The sequence below is a fragment of the Helianthus annuus genome, chromosome 6 (assembly GCF_002127325.2).
Source record: "Helianthus annuus cultivar XRQ/B chromosome 6, HanXRQr2.0-SUNRISE, whole genome shotgun sequence".
Taxonomy (NCBI): domain Eukaryota; kingdom Viridiplantae; phylum Streptophyta; class Magnoliopsida; order Asterales; family Asteraceae; genus Helianthus; species Helianthus annuus.
In genome coordinates, this window is record NC_035438.2 from 44,445,730 (window position 1) to 44,464,101 (window position 18,372).

General features: G+C 38.7%; 1 protein-coding gene across 1 annotated transcript; it reads right to left on the minus strand.

Moving 5' to 3' along the window:
- Nucleotides 1–2,985: 2,985 nt before the first annotated feature.
- Nucleotides 2,986–15,885, minus strand: LOC110944668 (MDIS1-interacting receptor like kinase 2; the record flags this gene model as incomplete). Its single annotated transcript, XM_035974120.1, has 2 exons — nt 2,986–2,990; nt 14,373–15,885. Coding segments are annotated over 2 exons (1,518 nt in total), but the record flags the coding sequence as incomplete, so codon positions are not given.
- Between the last annotated feature and the right edge of the window lie 2,487 nt (nt 15,886–18,372).

Sequence of the window (18,372 nt, forward strand, 5' to 3'; positions counted from 1 at the left end):
TTCCGCTAAACCAGGTTGCTCCTAATCCTGTACCTGACAGAAAACCTTATCGCGGACATTTTCCACAATGCCCCACTTGTCAAAAACATCACCCAGCCAACACTTTGTGCCGCCTTTGCACTTATTGTGGACTTTATGGTCACTTAATCGACACCTGTCGGCGCTATAACCCTCAAACGGAACCAATTATGGCACCATCTAATGTACAACACGTGACACCTCCATCGGACCAACCAAACACCCACCTTATGATCCAACCGTATATACAACCCGACGCTCCACCAATGGATCAACCGACCGTACTTTATAACCCCCAACTCGTTCCTTATGATCAAGCCGGTCAAACCGAACTAAAAGACCACGATAACTAGAAGGCACGCGAACGAGTACTCATCCAGTTCCAAGACAACCAGGATGCGGTCAGCAGCACGACAACGTTTTTATGCGATGAGTCTACATCGAATGAAACGTTTTGAGTTTTTTTGAACTAATTAAATCAAATAAAGAATGTTTTAAATCAAATAAAGAATTTTTTTGAAATTTCGAACACAAGTTTAATGATGTGATTTTTGGTAATACGTTGTTCATTACGACTTGAACGTCACAACCCTAATCACTGTCGTAATCTGTGCCCATAGTTCGACAAATTCAAGTCTAGGGCACATGGTGACGATAAAATTTTTTTCTGACCTTAAAATTTGATTTTATAAAAATAATAAAACAATATATAATAAATATTTTCAGTAAAATTCACCACTTTAGATCAAAAATATTTTCCTAAAACATAATGAAAATATATTTTTTTTTTCTTTCATCTAAATAAACCAAGTTGCTTTTGTACATGAACAATTTAAAATACTAATGTGCTACACTTGGTAAAGTGTAAAAATAGTCAAGAAAACGAAATGAACGCGAGTTAAGTTAACAAGGTTATGGTTTCCCTAATTTATCTTAGGACCCTTCTACTTTTGTCCGAATCGCAATTATCGTCCGACTGGGGGGAGTGTAAATCAATGTTGCTACGTCACCTCCTCCGCCATTTGACTTCACGTTTAGTTTTCCCCTCATTAAAGACTTTACCTGCTACTCTCACTTCGTATCCTCGGCGTTCGCACTAACGCCAATCGATATGTTGTCACGCTTTCAACGTTACTATTTGTCGTCGTTTTCATCCTTTACTCAAACGTTTTTATGTATCACTATGTTATGCATTTATGATTTGTTTTATTGCTAGTTCATGTTGTTGCAGTTTCACATCATCACTCATCACGGCTTACCTTTTCCCATAATTGGTGTGCTATGGGTATTGTCTCACTTATTTATAGACTGACCCTTTTCCCCATAACTATGGATGTAGGTACTGCCACCATTTAGTCACACCCCTTTTGGGTTCAAGACTCATACATTATTTGGTTGTGGTTTGGTTGTGGTTATTTAATTAGTAAGTAGAGTTGAGTCGTCACATAGAACCAATCAAAACCGCTAACGAAGCCAATGAAATTTGATAAGGACATGGTGGATACGCCGCTGGTACTTCCTATATATAAGTGTTCTTATCGAACCGTCAAAAGCCTCGTTAGATTAGTCGAGAGAGGTTCTATGTAAGTTGTGTTTGTGTCGTCAGTCATGATCCGAATAACGAAGCCGATGAAACTTGATAAGGACATGGTGGATACGCCGCTGGTACTTCCTATATATAAGTGTTCTTATCGAGGTATCAAAAGCCTCGTTAGACTGGTCATGAGAAGTTGGTTTGAGTCGTCAATCATGATTTGAATAACGATGTGGATGAAAATTTGATAGGGACATGGTGAATACGTCGCTGGTACTTCCTATATATAAGTGTGTCTGTCAAATTTTCAAAAGCAGCGTTAGACTAATCATGAGTGTTTTAGTTAGTTTGTTTTGGTTTTGTGATTGTAGAATTCAAATTCTATGATTTCACTCATTTAACTCAAATTGTGGCATTTTATGAGAAATACAATAAGATCCCAGGTCGTGACAAAGATTGTAGTTTTGGCATCACGAGTATCCTTTACGACTCGGTTGCAAACTCTTTAGTGTTACAGGACATCTTAGGGACATGATTTTCTCTTAAGCCACAATTAATCCTCGATTGGTCATTTATGGGCTTCACGGTTGTAATGAACGTATGACCTATGACCGGATACCTTATACATGACAGTTAACGCTTTTCAATACTGCATCTTTGGCAATTAAGAGCGATTCCTTAATTGGGTATATAACCCTTGCCAGGAACGCTACCGCTTCCGTAAGTCTACACCTTTTTGATATGTCATAATTTGAGTGTATTCTCAGTAACTTTAGAATGGGTGTTTCACACTAGTTACCTGACCTTTTTAATGGACATTCCGATCCCAAGATTCGAGTTCCTAATACTATTACCAAATCAAATCGATATCGTTTAAGTGTATGGAAGACCCTACACATCATTCTATACAAGCAGTTTCCTCATAATTTCGGGACGAAATTCCCAAAAGTTGGGAAGATAATGTAACATCCGTCAAAATCCGACCTTTGAAATCCGACCTGGATTGTAAAACCGCACCCTTGTCAATAAAATAAAAATAAGAATTATTATTATTAATATTATTTATTTAATCACGTGAATGTTCTACTTCGTTTGATTTTATACATAGATAATAGACTATTTTTATTTCACAAAATATCTTTAATTTTAAATGATTATATACATATATAATTTATAGGGGGTAGGTTAACATACAAAAGGGCTTATCATACTTCACGTACGCTACGCTTCCAACCGTCCGATCAGGGGAATAATCACGCTTTGGACATGTAATCACGCTTTGGACATGTAATCACGCATGGGGGTTGGTTTTTTGGGAAAATCACGCATGGAACCAAAAATAACGCACGTTATTTTGCTCAAAAATGTAATTACGCACGTTATATCCTTTGTCGCGTACGATAATGTAGGATAAGGCCTTTTGTACATTATACTTATTCTAATTTATAGAATAAATTATTACTCAAAAATAGGTTTTATAAAAATATATAAGTGATTAAAGTTTTATACAAAAACTAATATGATTATATAAAAGAAAACCAAAAGTTTGGTTGTATTTGTATAAAATCCATAAGTTCAAGGTACTAAACTGGAAATATGTAATAAATTCTATGAAGACTTCGAAGTTGCATAACGGAAACGTCAATACTGTTGGTTCGAATTCATGTAACCGGCCACACATCAATAGTGGAATTGTCCGATCGTTTTATTTGTATCCATTCGCAATTCAAATCATTGAAAGTAAACCATCTTTAACAACCACACGCCCATGTGTTCCGTTCCGAATTCCGCTGCGCAGAAACCACCATGTCTCCGCCGTTGGTTGCTACCGTAGCATGCCAACCATTTGTTAGTATTAACAGTCGCGATCAACTACACCAGCCATAAGTTGAAGCCGTTCGAACAACCGTCATGCCATCACCACTACTATTTTGTATACTAACACTCTCCATCGTTTCCTTGTAAATGTTTTCCATCAACCTCATATTCGTTGGCTTTAATACAATGTACCAACGTGTTTCTTCGCGACTAGCAACCCGACGAATGGCGCTTTACACAACTAGATACACCGAAGTCTCACACCCGATAAAGCTATGGTTTGAAGCGTTGTAAGAAGTGATAACGTATAGTTCGAATTTCTGAACAGTCTTGAACGTAAGCCGTCCAAATTCTGCAAAACGGTGCAGGTACCAAATCCTTCCCATGCGTTATTTTATTTGTCCCATTTATTCAAAGATGTATTCTCCGTTCGATTGCTTGTGTTACGGAGAATAGCCAATGTCCTGTTCCACAGTTGATGGCAACTAAAGTCTTTGTTTTTTTTTTAGTATTATTGATCACATCATTCTAATCTAGTGTCGAGATATAAGACACTTTTTTTTTTTTATTTCACTAAAAATGTGTTCTAATTATGATCACTACAACTAAAGAATTGCACTGTATCTCTACTAGTATATCTACTAGTATTGAAAATCATAATCACAAAAAGATGGGAAATGACTAGATTCAATTTGTAGCAAAGTTATTATTGTTACTATTTTCAACTAAATCGGCTAATTAATAAATCATTAACTTTTGAACTGCTTTTAAATAACATTACACATAGTTAAGGAAATCACCAACAACATATTTTATGTATAAAATAAGAATTCATAAGATGTTTTATTTGTAACATAAGTTACTTATCAAGTTTTGGATATTTTTTTTAATTTATAAGTCTAAGAATAGTTCTAAAAATATATACATATTGTGGCTAGGAATAAATGGTATAAACTAGCCCTAGCCTACCCTTGATTATTTAAATTTTAGACTATAAATAAATACTTATGTTTTAATCTCGTTGTAATCATAATTATTCATTTTTGACAATTAATATAACCTTATTTTCTTTAGATTACGATTTTTAAATTACGCAATACAAAAGTCTTCAAATCAAGGACTCGAATCACTAGACCCATTGTTACCGTTCCGTTTATTTAAAATCTTTTTTTATACTTACTCTAGGGTGATTTAGTCATTTGTCCCACCTCGTGTACTCGTGCGGTATTTCTCGTGGATAAACTCTTCGCAACCTGTGAGTAATTTCTTCCATTTCCCCTTTTTAATCTTTTACAAATTTTGGGGTGCATCACGTTACACTTTTCCATTTACTTAACATGCCATGATCAAGTGTTATTTTGTGAACGTCTTATGTGTATTCTATTATTCTATATGCTATTTGATGTCAAGTCTATTGCATGCTATTATTTTAGTGGATCCACACGGCTGACTAGGTTCCCCACGGCTGACTAGGTTCCCCACGGCCATGGGTTGTAGCCTAGTATCGCCAACAGTATTAGACTCGCTCCTCGGGGCTTGAGCCTAATGCACGCTATTATCAGGAGTCTATTTATTTTGGTTGTTTGTGTTGTTATTGATGGTGTATTCTTGTTTGGTAAATTTGGATTTATGGATATGTTTACTATGTTGATGATATGAGACCATTCACACACTAACCTTGAGGTGCATGTTAAAAATATTTTTTTAAAAAGAAATAAATATAAAACTGTTTTCTATAAAACGGAGGAAATTATTCACCAACTTATTTGTTGACCCAAAAATATATTTTTCTAACGTGGTGCAGGTTTTTCAAAGTTGATGATCAAGTGATGTGGACACGTAGCATGGGCCTTAGGAAAATAAATTGAAATCTTGATATGTTTGTTTTGAACAATGTATGAACAATTTTGATTATTATATGATATGTGACTATTTAAATGGATATGCTTTAACTATTGAAACAATAATTAGTTGTCATGAGCTATGGGCAATCATCATGCCCCGTACCTTTCCGCTGCGGGTCGGGGTGTGACAGATAATGGGTTGTGAGAGATGATTTTTCAGTAAAAACGATGGGTTGAAGTGGTGTGTTGTGTGTTAAAAAGATGGGTTGAAGTGGTATATATAGCCTTTCTTTTCCTTTAAAGGTTCGGCATGTGGGAGTTGGTAGATTTAAGGAAACACACATTAAAACACTTGAATCAAACTTTTGAACGCTAAAGATGAATGTTAATGGGTCACTTGATGTTTATGCGGGAAAGATTAGCCAAATCGCATCACAAGCAAGTAGTCCTAGACATACTTTGGATGATAGAAGATTGGTTCGTAAGCTTTGGGCTCAGTACCGAAAAAATATATCTAGATAGTAGCAGCAATCGAATAGTTTGCAGATCTTAAAACCGATACCATTCCAAGAAGCGGTCGGGAGACTCAAGGATTTTGAGGAACGCACTAAAAAGCAAACTAAGGAAGAAGACGTGTAAGGTGATCTTCTATTCACCAAGGTGGACGAAAAGGAGAAGGGTAAACATCATAGATGTGAGCATTGTGGTTTTGGAAACTCGAATCGGGAAGACTTTGGGCATGGCCAAGGAAGAGGTCAGGGGTCCGGTACAGGTCAAAGCGATAGACGAGTACAATTACATGAATGAATGTTCAAATTGGGAAAGAAAGATACGAAGTATGGGTTTGATATCAATGCCGTTACATGCTTCAACTGTGGTAATAAAGGGCACTTCAAACGTGAGTGCACTTTACCAACAAAACACGGCAATCACAACCCCTTCAGAAACCAGACGAGTACGACGAATGTGAATGAAAACCGTGAGAGGAGGATGGTGGCAGTGAATAACAATCAGGGACAGCCTGGAACTACAAATCCCAATCGGGCTTTGGCTGTTCAAGCTGATGAGGGCTGTGACTGGTCAGTGCAGTTTGGTGAAGGTGATCGGGGAAGTGGAACAGCTCTTTATGCAAAGATCATTGAGCATGTTCATAAAGAAGAGTCTTCTGGAAGTGATGATAGTTCTGGTTATTCTGGAAGCTCAGATGAAGAAGGCTCTGTATCTGGGGATAATCACTCAGAGCCTGATGAGAAGGAGGAAGGAGATGATGATATTCAGGATCTATTGAATGAAGCTGATGAGCTTAAATGTCAGAAATCAATTCTGATTAGGAAGGCTGCTACTGCATCAAAGGAAATGGAGAAGCTATTTTCTGAAGATGGAGCTTTTTCTTTTCAAACTACCTTTATGGCAAATGGTTCAGCCTCTTCTAGTCAGGTAAATTCTGAACCTCCTGCTCCTAGTATTTGTAAGTCATGTGCTGAGATGAAGCTTGAATCAGAAAAGCTTCATAGTCATAACCAGAATTTGGTTATTGAACTGTCGAAATGCAAAGAGGCAAACATGGCTTTAACTCGGAATGAAAAAGATTTTAAATCTGTAATAGAAACATTAAAGAAAAATGTGTCCGAGGTTAACAAAGTAGTTTACCACAAGCAAGTAAGTATAAATGAATATATTAACATTGTGGAAGAAACTAAAAAGCAATTAGCCATAGCCCAATGCGAGCACGATGCGATCAAACAGAAATTGGATAGTTATTCTAACTCCCAATTTGTGCTTGATCACATCATCGATGTTCAACAACCAAAGGGAAATCAGAAAGGCATAGGGTACAAGAAATGTCCGCCCCCTTTGATGAACAATTATACCAAGATGCCTGATGAGGAGGAAATGCCTCGGTATGAACCCAGTGTGCCTCTAGATGTTGAGGAATTTGCTACTGGCCTAGGGTTCAAACCGGAAAATTCATCGTCTAAGCAACCAGAAACGTCATCATCCGTGAAGCAAAGTCCTCCAATCATTGAGGACTATGATTCTTCAGATGATGAACCAGATGTGAATGACAAGGATGAATCACTTGATGAAACAAAAGGAGTAGAAATTCCAATTGAGAATCATATTCTTTGTGATCCTCCTACTCCTGATGTTCCATCTGTTAAAAAGCAAGTGATTGATTCTGTCAAAGTTGATGAGACAAGTGTGTCTACTGTTAAAAGCAGTAATGTGTTGTATACCTTGGTTGGAGATAATAAAATCTACTCAGATGACGTTTTCCCAATTAAAAATGTAAATAAATCTTTGATTGACAAAGTCTTTGAAGACAACACAAACAAATTTTTGGGAAAAACACTTCCGGGAATTGTGGTAACACAATGTGATCCAATTCCTAAGGCTGAGATTAGAAAACAGTTTGGTAAATAAAAATTTCCAACCACTCAACAACCTACTGCTTCTAAGGGTAAACAACAACAACGAGCTCCAAAGCCAAAGGCTAAGGATGAATCAAAAGGAGCTCGTTACAAGAAGAAAACAAAAGATGTTAAATTTGTAGCATCAAAAGGTACAGATAAAATTGAGACTTTTGAAAACAAATCAAACACTGATTTTGTACAACAAGTCAAGATTTTGAAACGTAACAGTGATAACAATTACACCCAACACACAAACGGGTGTGATGAAAGAGCAAGTACCTCAGGTTCTACAGGTTCAACATCTGCTAGTCGATCAAGTTCTCCTAAGTCTGTTGAAAGGAGAACTTGTTTCAAATGTGGAGAAATTGGGCACATCATCAGAAACTGCCCAAATGCTCCAAAGAAGAAATTTGTTGAGAAAGCTCCACCTGAAACAGTTCACCCTCAACGTCGGTCAGTTTCACCTAAACATGATAAACGAACTGTAAAAGAACAAGAAACTAAACAACAACGTAAGAACATGAAAACTTTTGAAAAGGCTTTAAAATCTGAAGTTAAAACAGTTGAAAGGAAACCAAGTGTGTCACAACCTGTAAAACCAGAATCTTCAAAAACTGGTAGGCAAAAACGAACTTGGTTACCTAAGTCAGGTGACAATTCAGGGGGGAGCAATTGTTCTTAAAAACCATCAAGAGATTGATATCACGTTTCGTGATGCTCAGGGACGACCCAAGACCACTAAGGCTTGGGTCCCCATTCTCAACTGATGTTTTAAATGACATGTGCAGGATGTTCTAGGAGGAACTATTAATAGTCATTGGATTGTTGATAGTGGGGCATCCAGGCACATGACTGGCGACTTACGGCTCCTATACGACGTGAGAAATATTAGAGGAGGGTATGTTGCTTTTGCGGGTGACAAAGGCGGATTCATCACTGGAGAGGGAAGTATCTCCAACGGCATCGTGTGCTTCGATAAGATCAATTATGTTAAGCAAATTGATCACAATCTTCTCAGTGTGTCGCAAATCTGCGATAAGAAATTCACCGTGCATTTTGATGATGCCGGCTGCTATGTGCTGAAACCTGGATTCAAAATTCCACAAGAATGGATTCTCTTATCGGCTCCGAGAGTTAATGATCTTTATATTCTCGACATGAGCCAGGCGATTACAACATCTGCACAAGTCACTTGCTTTGTCTCAAAAGCCACGGAAAAGGAGTCGATATCTTGGCACAGAAGAATGGGACACATTCACTTGAGGAAGATGAACCATTTGGTGAAAAATAATCTTGTGAATGGTGTGCCTGTGAGAAGTTTTCATTTGCAAGATATCTGCGTCTCGTGCCAAAAAGGGAAGCAAACAAAGAAGTCTCACCCTTTGAAGAAAATCAACACTGTCAGCATGCCTCTCGAACGTCTTCATATGGACCTGTTTGGACCTATGAAGCACAAGACAACGTTTGGTGATGCCTATTGTTTAGTAGTTACTGATGACTACTCTAGATTTTCTTGGGTATCCTTTATGGCACACAAAAGTGCAACTCCTGGCATCCTCAAGGATCTTCTTACAATGTTGGAGAATCTCTATTCGTTGAAAGTGAAGAGGATCCGAAGCGACAATGGAACTGAATTCAAGAATCAAGTTATGGATGAGTTTTGTACCTCTAAAGGCATTCTTCATGAGTACAGTTCTCGTTATACTCCACAACAAAATGGTGTCGCGGAGAGGAAGAATCGAACAATTATAGAAACTGCAAGAACAATGTTAGTAGAGTCGGAACTCCCTATTCAATTCTGGGGGGAGGCTGTATCGGCTGCATGCTACACGTTGAACAGAGTTCTTACAGTAAAGAGACATGGCAAGACTTGCTTCGAACTCCTTCAGAAAAGGAAACCGGATCTTTCTTACCTTGAACCGTTTGGTGCTCCATGTACTATGATTGAGCCGGATGGAAAGTTTGGTGCAAGAGCTATCGAGGGTTTCTTCCTTGGATATGCTACTCCGAATTTTCGTGTTTGGAATCTAGCTACTAAAAAGATTGAGCTTTGGAGCGAAGTTAGGGTTCAAAGGTACACAAGTCCTGTTAGGGCTCCGGGTGATCCGTGGATGTTCGATTATGATGGGCTATTTGACTCCTTCAATCTGCCAACCTTTGACGAAGAATCAGCAGCGGCTAGGATGTTGTTGGAAAGTGACAACGCTGCTGTCTCGCCTTTGGTTAGACCTATTGTTGTTGACCCTCAAGCTTCTTCGTCAGTCAACAATATGGTTCAAAATGAGGTTTATGAAGATGCTGCTGATTATAATGAATCTTCTGAAGATGATGAATATCATGATGCAGCCGAAGGATCTTCAGCTCCAGCTGCTCCTGTTCAAGGTGCCTCTGGTGATACACCTCATACGCAGAATGTAGACACTGCTGAAGGGAATGCATCCACCTCTACCCACATTCCTGGTGTGGAGTTGGTTGTTGATCTTAATCTTACCAATTTGGGTATCAATGCTCGTGTGCCAGATAATCCTGAAATGAGGATTCACGATACCCATCCCCAGCAGAACATAATAGGAGATGTCCATCGCGGTGTGCAGACGCGTAATCAGCTGAGAAACAACCGGAATGCTGGTTTGTATTCAGCTATAAGAGAATCTGGTCAACAAAATGACTGGTCCTTCGCGTGTTACGTATCACAAGAAGAACCAAAGTCGTGGAAAGAAGCATTGAAAGACAGTGCTTGGGTTGAAGCCATGCAGGAAGAATTACAGCAATTTCACAAGCTTGGTGTTTGGAAGCTTGTTGAAAAACCTGAGAATTACAAGAAGATTGGCACTCGATGGGTCTTCAAATGCAAGAAAGACGACCGTGGAGTGGTTATTCGGAACAAAGCTCGTTTAGTCGTTCAAGGTTTTCGTCAGATTGAAGGGATCGACTACAACGAAGTGTATGCACCTGTTGCACGTCTGGAAGCTATTCGGATCTTTCTGGCTTATGCCTCCTTCAAAGGATTCAAGGTTTACCAGATGGACGTCAAAAGTGCATTTCTACATGGTTTGGTTGAAGAAGAGGTATATGTCGAACAGCCTCCAGGTTTTGAAGATCCTGTCCATCCCGATCGGGTTTGGTTGCTAAACAAAGCTCTCTATGGTCTTCATCAAGCGCCACGAGCTTGGTATGCAACCTTATCTACATATCTGCTGGAAAACGGTTTTCGAAGAGGTCTTATCGATTGTACTCTCTTCATCAAAGAACAAGATGGAGATCTTCTTCTGGTTCAGGTATATGTTGATGATATTATTTTCGGTTCTACTAATGATGCTTTGTGTAGGAATTTCGAGCGCATTATGCAGGATAAGTTCGAGATGAGTGCTATGGGGGAAATGAATTTCTTCTTGGGCCTACAAGTACAACAAACAGAGTCTGGGATATTCATCCATCAGACTAAATATGTTGGTGACATCTTGAGCCGGTTCCAGATGTCCGATGCAACGCCCATTGGTACCCCATTGCCAACTAATCACGGAATTACTCCTGACTTGAAGGGTGAACCTGTTAGCCCCTCATACTATCGCGCAATGATCGGATCTCTTATGTACCTCACAGCATCAAGGCCAGATATAATGTACCCAACGTGCCTGCTTGCCAGATATCAAGTTAACCCGAAGGCCTCACATCTTGCAGCTGTAAAAAGGATTTTTCGTTATTTGAAGGCTTACCCCGACACCGGTCTGTGGTATCCTAGGGATAATAACTTTGACTTGGTCGCTTTCAGTGATTCTGATTTTGGCGGATGTAAAATCGACGGCAAATCCACAACGGCTGGATGTCAGTTTTTAGGAAATCGCCTAGTCACATGGCAGTGCAAGAAGCAGACGTGTGTAGCTACATCAACATGCGAAGCCGAATACATTGCTGCCTCAAGTTGCTGCTCCCAAGTTCTTTGGATTCAACAACAATTGCGGGACTACGGTTTTGAATTCCTAACTACTCCTATTTACGTTGATAATTCTGCTGCTTTAGATATCACTAGAAATCCTGTGCAGCATTCAAAGACCAAACACATCGAGATCAAATATCACTTCATACGTGATTGCTTTGAGAAAAGGCTAATCGATGTTGTTAAGGTCCACACCGATGACCAACGTGCCGACTTATTTACCAAAGCTTTTGACAAATCTAGATTTGACTTCTTATTATTGGTAAACGGCATTAAGGTCAAGCAAGAGTAAACCAACATCGGAAAATCATTTTTGTAAATATCTTTGTGTGTTTCAAATTTGTCTTAGTTTATTGATTTTAGGGGGAGTAAATCCGAAAATCTGAAAATCCAAAAACATTAAAAAATTTCAAAAACACAAAAACAATAAAAAAAACAAAAATGAGTTTCCTGGCGAGCAAAAGAGAAAATGATAGTACATCAGTGGTCTATCCAAACCTCTTTGAACCTAAACTGAAAAACGATAAGCAGCTCTATATAAGATGTATCGGTAGGCTCACAATCATTTTAAAGTGTGCAGGGTGATATAAACTTAAATTGACTGAAGATCAGGTGGGAACCATTCATTGGCATATGGTCTTAGTACCGAAATTTCGTTTGATAGATTGCCGAGGTTCTGAGATATTCGGTCTTTATGCTGCTTATCATCTGGGTATCATGGTTGTATCTTTTACCGAAAAATAACGGGGACGCAAGTCTAGATCTTCCATGATACTATACATATGTGTACATATTACATACTGCATTCGACCTCAATAAGTGATAAACAATCACATGTCCAAACAAATAAGTGATAAAATATCACAATTATCCGGGTGTCAAGTTCGTCTCTCTGCTGTACGGAAGTACTGACCTGTTCACGGACTTGCACCTGTGCCTTCATGCATATGAAAATCAAGTTCCTCATCAATAAGTGATTATATCACATAGGGCTTGTTTTCAAATCAAAATAAGTGAGTATCTCACAGCTTATACGGTCAAACAGATGATAATCGGTATACTCACCGGTAAGATGAACTCTCGTGCATACCTTGATACGGGAATGTGTCGTGATGTGGATGAACACCGGTCGGTAAGTATAAATCATACCTTAACGTATCCCCTCGCCATGATTACATCTGATAAGTTGAGCTTAAGTGGACAACAATACCGATAATTGTTATAGGATGCTTATCTTAATGTTAACTAACTGAACAACAAGAGTGTTTTGGCATGACCGTACCCTGATATGATTCTCTTACCCTCGAAACTCGCAAAAAGAATGTTTGTATATATTTATTTATTTACTGCTTAACGTTTATTGTTTTCTTTTAAACAGTTTCGTCGTTTGGTGCATATCAGCACGACATTAGCGGTGATGTCGTTTGATAACACTCAAAGGATTTTAAATTGTTGTCTTTTAATTTCAAAAATACCAAAAAGATTTTAGGCGTGTTTTAATATAAACTTTGTAAAAGCCAAAAAGATTTTATTTCTACTTTATTTTCGATCGTACGATGTTGGAGCTCGAGTCTTCGTTACCTGAAACCTGAACGAAAACCGAATTGACTAAATCTTCATAAACGGTCGAAATTTGCATGTGTTGAAAGTTAAAGACTAAAATTTGACAAATTTATTAAACTTTCAAACTGTCGGACGGTGTTTGATTGTGACATGGTCATTCGTGTGTCATTTGTTTATACTAATTATTCCAAGCAGTTGTTCTCATTACGCGTTTAGATTTCTTGCATGTGCGGATTCTAAAGGCTAGGAGAACATGGTCGATGACAAGCTTTGGAATGAATACACGACGAGAAGGCGCTCAAAAGATGAAGATGATCGAGTTGCCGCTGGCCATCATCAACACCACAAGGATCTCACTTCATAAAGATCAAGTCATTCACGAGCATAACTCGAGGGGGAGCTTATGTTAAGGGGGAGTTTGTCAACACACTTCCTACATGATACGGGTAGTTTGTTAATACACTCTCTGCTTTCAAGACGTGAAGACGTTAAAGATCCTCCGACTTTGAAGACTTGAAAGGACATCAGAGTTTTGAGAACTCGAAGACCAAAGACCATCGAAGTTCGAGACGAGTCTACAACTATAGAAGATAAAGATAAAGCTACAGCCAAGGGGGAGTTTGTTGGTGCACTTGTGTCTGTACTTTGTCTGTATTCGGTCTATATGTAAACGATGTCCAAGTTAGCCTTGTAAGTTTGACCAAGTCAACTATCCTCCTAGTTTGACTTGGCCAAACAGTTTGTGAATGTAAAATGTCTGGTTCGAAGGATATCTCATCTTAGGATAGTTAGATCCTTCGATGAGCTCGAAAGTTGAACCTTCGATGGATGGACCTCGATAGATAGTCCTTCGAGGTCACTGTGAACCCTTCGATGGAAGTTTGATCGAAAGATGATCTTTCGATCAATATTCCTGATCCTTCGATAGGTGCAACATCGATAGATGATCCTTCGTGACATCTATCGGATCCTTCGATCAGACATGCTGGGCTGGGTGTATATATACCCATGCAGTGTGTAGTGTTTCACAGAGACACTTAGAGAGACAGACAGAAAGATAGAGCTGAGAGCATTCTGTCCGGAACACACACACACATAGTGAGAGTTTGCAAGTTAGATTTGTAAACATTGTGCTTGTAACTGGAACCTTCATACGTATTAATACATTGGTGTTAATCGGTGAATCCTTGTGTGTTTGTTTCTCTACTTGCTTCATCCCGGTTTGCTTACTAGCTTGGATTCCGCACTCGCTAGTAGGTTTGTATAACAAGGTTTAGGTTCGTCATCCTCCGGAAAGGGACCTACAGTGCCAAAATCAGATATATGAGCAACCCAATCCGAATCGAATAAAACATTGTTGCTCGACAAGTCTCTATGGATGATTGGTTGTGAACAATCATGGTGAATATAGGATAACGCCTTTGCAATACCTTTAACAGCCATCACCCTCTTTTCCCAATCAAATTCGACAGCTTGTTCGATGTGATTCAGTACATTTCTTAAGCTCCCTCCTGACAAAAACTCATATACCAGAAATGAGTGCCGGGAATGTGAACAAAATCCATAGAGCTTGACAATGTTTTGATGACGTATTTCTGTTAATGCTTGGATCTCATTTTCGAAACTCTTAAAATTTTGTGTCTCGCCGTCTGCTGGTGCATGAATTTTCTTCACCGCCAAAACTTTTGTTGACAATTCTGCCTTATACACAGTACCGTGTCCGCCAACCCCAATAACATGCTTCAAGTCAAAGTCCTCTAAAGCTTCAATGATGCTCTCATACGCCATTCTCCCATCATAGCTCCAGATGGTAAAAGGGTTTGTTTGTGTCACTTGTGTCCTATTTATATCATTTGAATTTCTTTTATGGAGATAAAAGAATATGACACCGATATAAAACAACAGGACCATGCATCCCAAAGTTGGAAGTATGATTAATAGCATCTTTGAAACCTTGTTTGTATTGATGGGACAATCTAACCCTGTGTTGTTTCCACATAACCGCTTGTTATGTCCTAGTGCCTCCGTTGGAGCATCTTCAAAAGCTCGCATCTTTGGTAGTGGTCCCTCTAGCTGATTGAAAGATACATCGACTGTGGTTAAACTTGACATTTTAGTGAAACTTGAAGGAATAGAGCCTGTGAGGTTATTATGTGAGATGTTTAATATTTGTAGACTTTGTAGACCCCCAAGCTGTGAAGGTAAACTCCTGGTCAAATTATTTTCACTAAGGTCAAGAGATTCTAACTTTTCCAACTTGCAAATATGCACTGGGATAACTCCCTCAAATTTGTTACTACTTAAGTTCAAGCTCCTTAACTTAAAGCAATCTCCTATATTTTCATTGATTGGACCGGTAAGTGAATTTTTTGCTATGTTAATTTCTTCTAAGTTGTACAGATTTCCAAGCTCTGAAGGAATTTTACCGGATAGCTTGTTGCCATCCAAGTACAATTTCGTCAATGAGCTTAGTCTTTCAAAGCTCTTTGGGATTTCACCAATTAATTGATTTGATGAGAGATGTAATTCGACTAATCTTGTTGCTCCTCCTAGCTCTGTAGATATTTTTCCAGACAAATTGTTGTTTGATATATCTAAGCTAGTTAAATTAGGGCAATGCCCCCAGTTACTAGACACCTCACCGTAAAAGTTATTGTTGCTCAAGTCTATATAATCTAACTCTGGATAAATCCCAAAATCTTCCGAGATGTTTCCAGTTAGATGGTTTTCATCAAGCCGTACTGATAGAACCCAAAATCAAACAAAACTAACTGAAAGATTTTATTGTTGTAAACTGAAATACTACAAGATAGAAGACCCGATTCGAGATGGGTTAATCTCCAAGAACAAAGGTATAGATACCTAATTAGATAATAATCATCAACATAATCCCCAAAAACTAGAACAAAGATATAAATAAGCAATAATAGTAGTAATAGCTGGCCCTTCAGCTCCCGTAACAGCTGGCCCTTCAGCTCTCATTTACCCATCAGTTTCCCTTTTCAATAACTGCTTTGACCCATTAATAAATCTGACCGTAATACCTACCCGTATAGGAATCAGGTTTGTATCAATACATCCTGCCCCGATAATCGACTTGTCCTCAAGTCGAAAAGAAGGTAGTTGGCGCACCAAGCAATGAGCCATTCAATTGTAGGCTGACCACCTTCATGGACCCATCTATAAGCTAAAATTTGTGTTTCCTCGGGACCGAATTTAGGTGCAGCCCAGAAAGAATTCTGTGAATTAGAATTTGGAATTCGAAAGTCGGTATTAATATCTGTTAGCTTTGCTGCCCAATCTACTTTGTCATCCATCCAACATCCAACCCTTGATTACCTTTTGAAACGACCTGTCAAGTTGTTTCTTATCCGTCTGAGTCTTCATGTGATCCTTGTGTGAGTAACCACATAGTGAATTCAGGACGGCATCCCTGCTGAATAATTTTTGCTCTAATTCTGCATTCTTCGTCTCTCCATGATTCTCGTGTTCCTCCTCTTCTGGACTGGCCTGAGCATTTGTTTCATCTGCAACTTCTAGCATTTTTTTCTCCAAATCTGAAATTAGAGGGGACTGACTTTTGGTTTCTGCGGTAGTTATAGGTGTTGCTCCAGGCATGGAAACGTCGCTAGGAATTTCCTCCATTCCCAAATCTATCACTGGATCCTGGTTTTCATCGTCAGCTTCCTTTATTGCATCTGTTCGTCGTTCTAGCCAAGCTTCCTTGATTGCTGCTATATCCTTCTTCAAGTCTATCAAAGAATCAAGCTTAGCATTAATGATTGCCAACTGGTGAGCGATTAGGTCTGGATGAACACCGCCTTCCTTCTGATTATTCCGGGTCTGGTCCATCTTCGATTTCCCGGCAATGGAACCAAATGATAGAACCCAAAATCAAACAAAAGTAACTGAAAGATTTTATTGTTGTAAACTGAAATACTACAAGATAGAAGACCCGATTCGAGATGGGTTAATCTCCAAGAACAAAGGTATAGATACCTAATTAGATAATAATCATCAACATAATCCCCAAAAACTAGAACAAAGATATAAATAAGCAATAATAGTAGTAATAGCTGGCCCTTCAGCTCCCGTAACAGCTGGCCCTTCAGCTCTCATTTATCCATCAGTTTCCCTTTCCAATAACTGCTTTGACCCATTAATAAATCTGACCCTAATACCTACCCGAATAGGAATCAGGTTTGTATCACGTACTTTGTATAAGCTGCTACAGTTTTTAAAGCTTTTTGGTACAGGGCCTGAGAAGAAATTGTTGCCTGCACCTAAACGTTCAAGTCCCGAAACACAGATGTCATGTGGTAAAGGACCTGTGAGCATGTTCTCAGCTACTTGGAAATCTTTCATCTTAGTAAAATTCATATGTTGTGGAATGGAACCCACAAGATTATTCATGTACAAGCTCAATGCAACAAAGGCTGTTCTCTTTCCTAGTTCAGGTGGGATGAGGCCACTGAATTGGTTCACACCAAAGGTCAATATTTTAAGGTTGGTGTAATTTGCAAAACAATCTGGATGGAGCCAGATATACGGTTATCACTCAAGTTCACCCTTTCTAGCCTACTGAAATTTAGAAAAGTAATTGGAATGGTACCTGTGATAAGGTTGGTGGAAATTTGAAGAGCTAAGAGATCCCTAGCCCCAACAAGTTCAGGTGGGATGCACCCAGAGAGTTTATTATCATACAGATAAAGGAAATAGAGATTGGTTAAATTTCCTATTGAAGAAGGAATGACTCCACTAAGACTATTAGAAGAAAGGTCAAGGTTTTCTATCATGAGTGAAGACAGTCTAGGGATGGGTCCCGTAAGTTCATTTTCATCCAATTCAACCTGAACTAACTTTCTGAGGTTGCCTATGCTATTTGGTATAACACCAATAAGACGGTTACTAGACAAAAGAACCTTAGTTAAGTTTGTGATGTTACCTATGCTATTTGGGATATGACCGGTAAGACTGTTATCGTTCAAAGAAAGTTCTTCCAAAGATCTTAACATTCCTATCTCTGGTGGAATGAGAAGCTATTACTGGACATGTCAAGATATTTGAGTTGAGACATGTTCCCAATGTTGGAAGGAATGTGGCCATAGAGCGAATTAAACGAAAGATTGAAAGATTCAAGATTTCTTAATGACCATGTATCAAGATCATCAAGTGTACCTGTTATGTTTGAAAGCTGAATTGTGATGCTTATTACAACACTTTCTAGAGCTGCAGTGCCGTTAC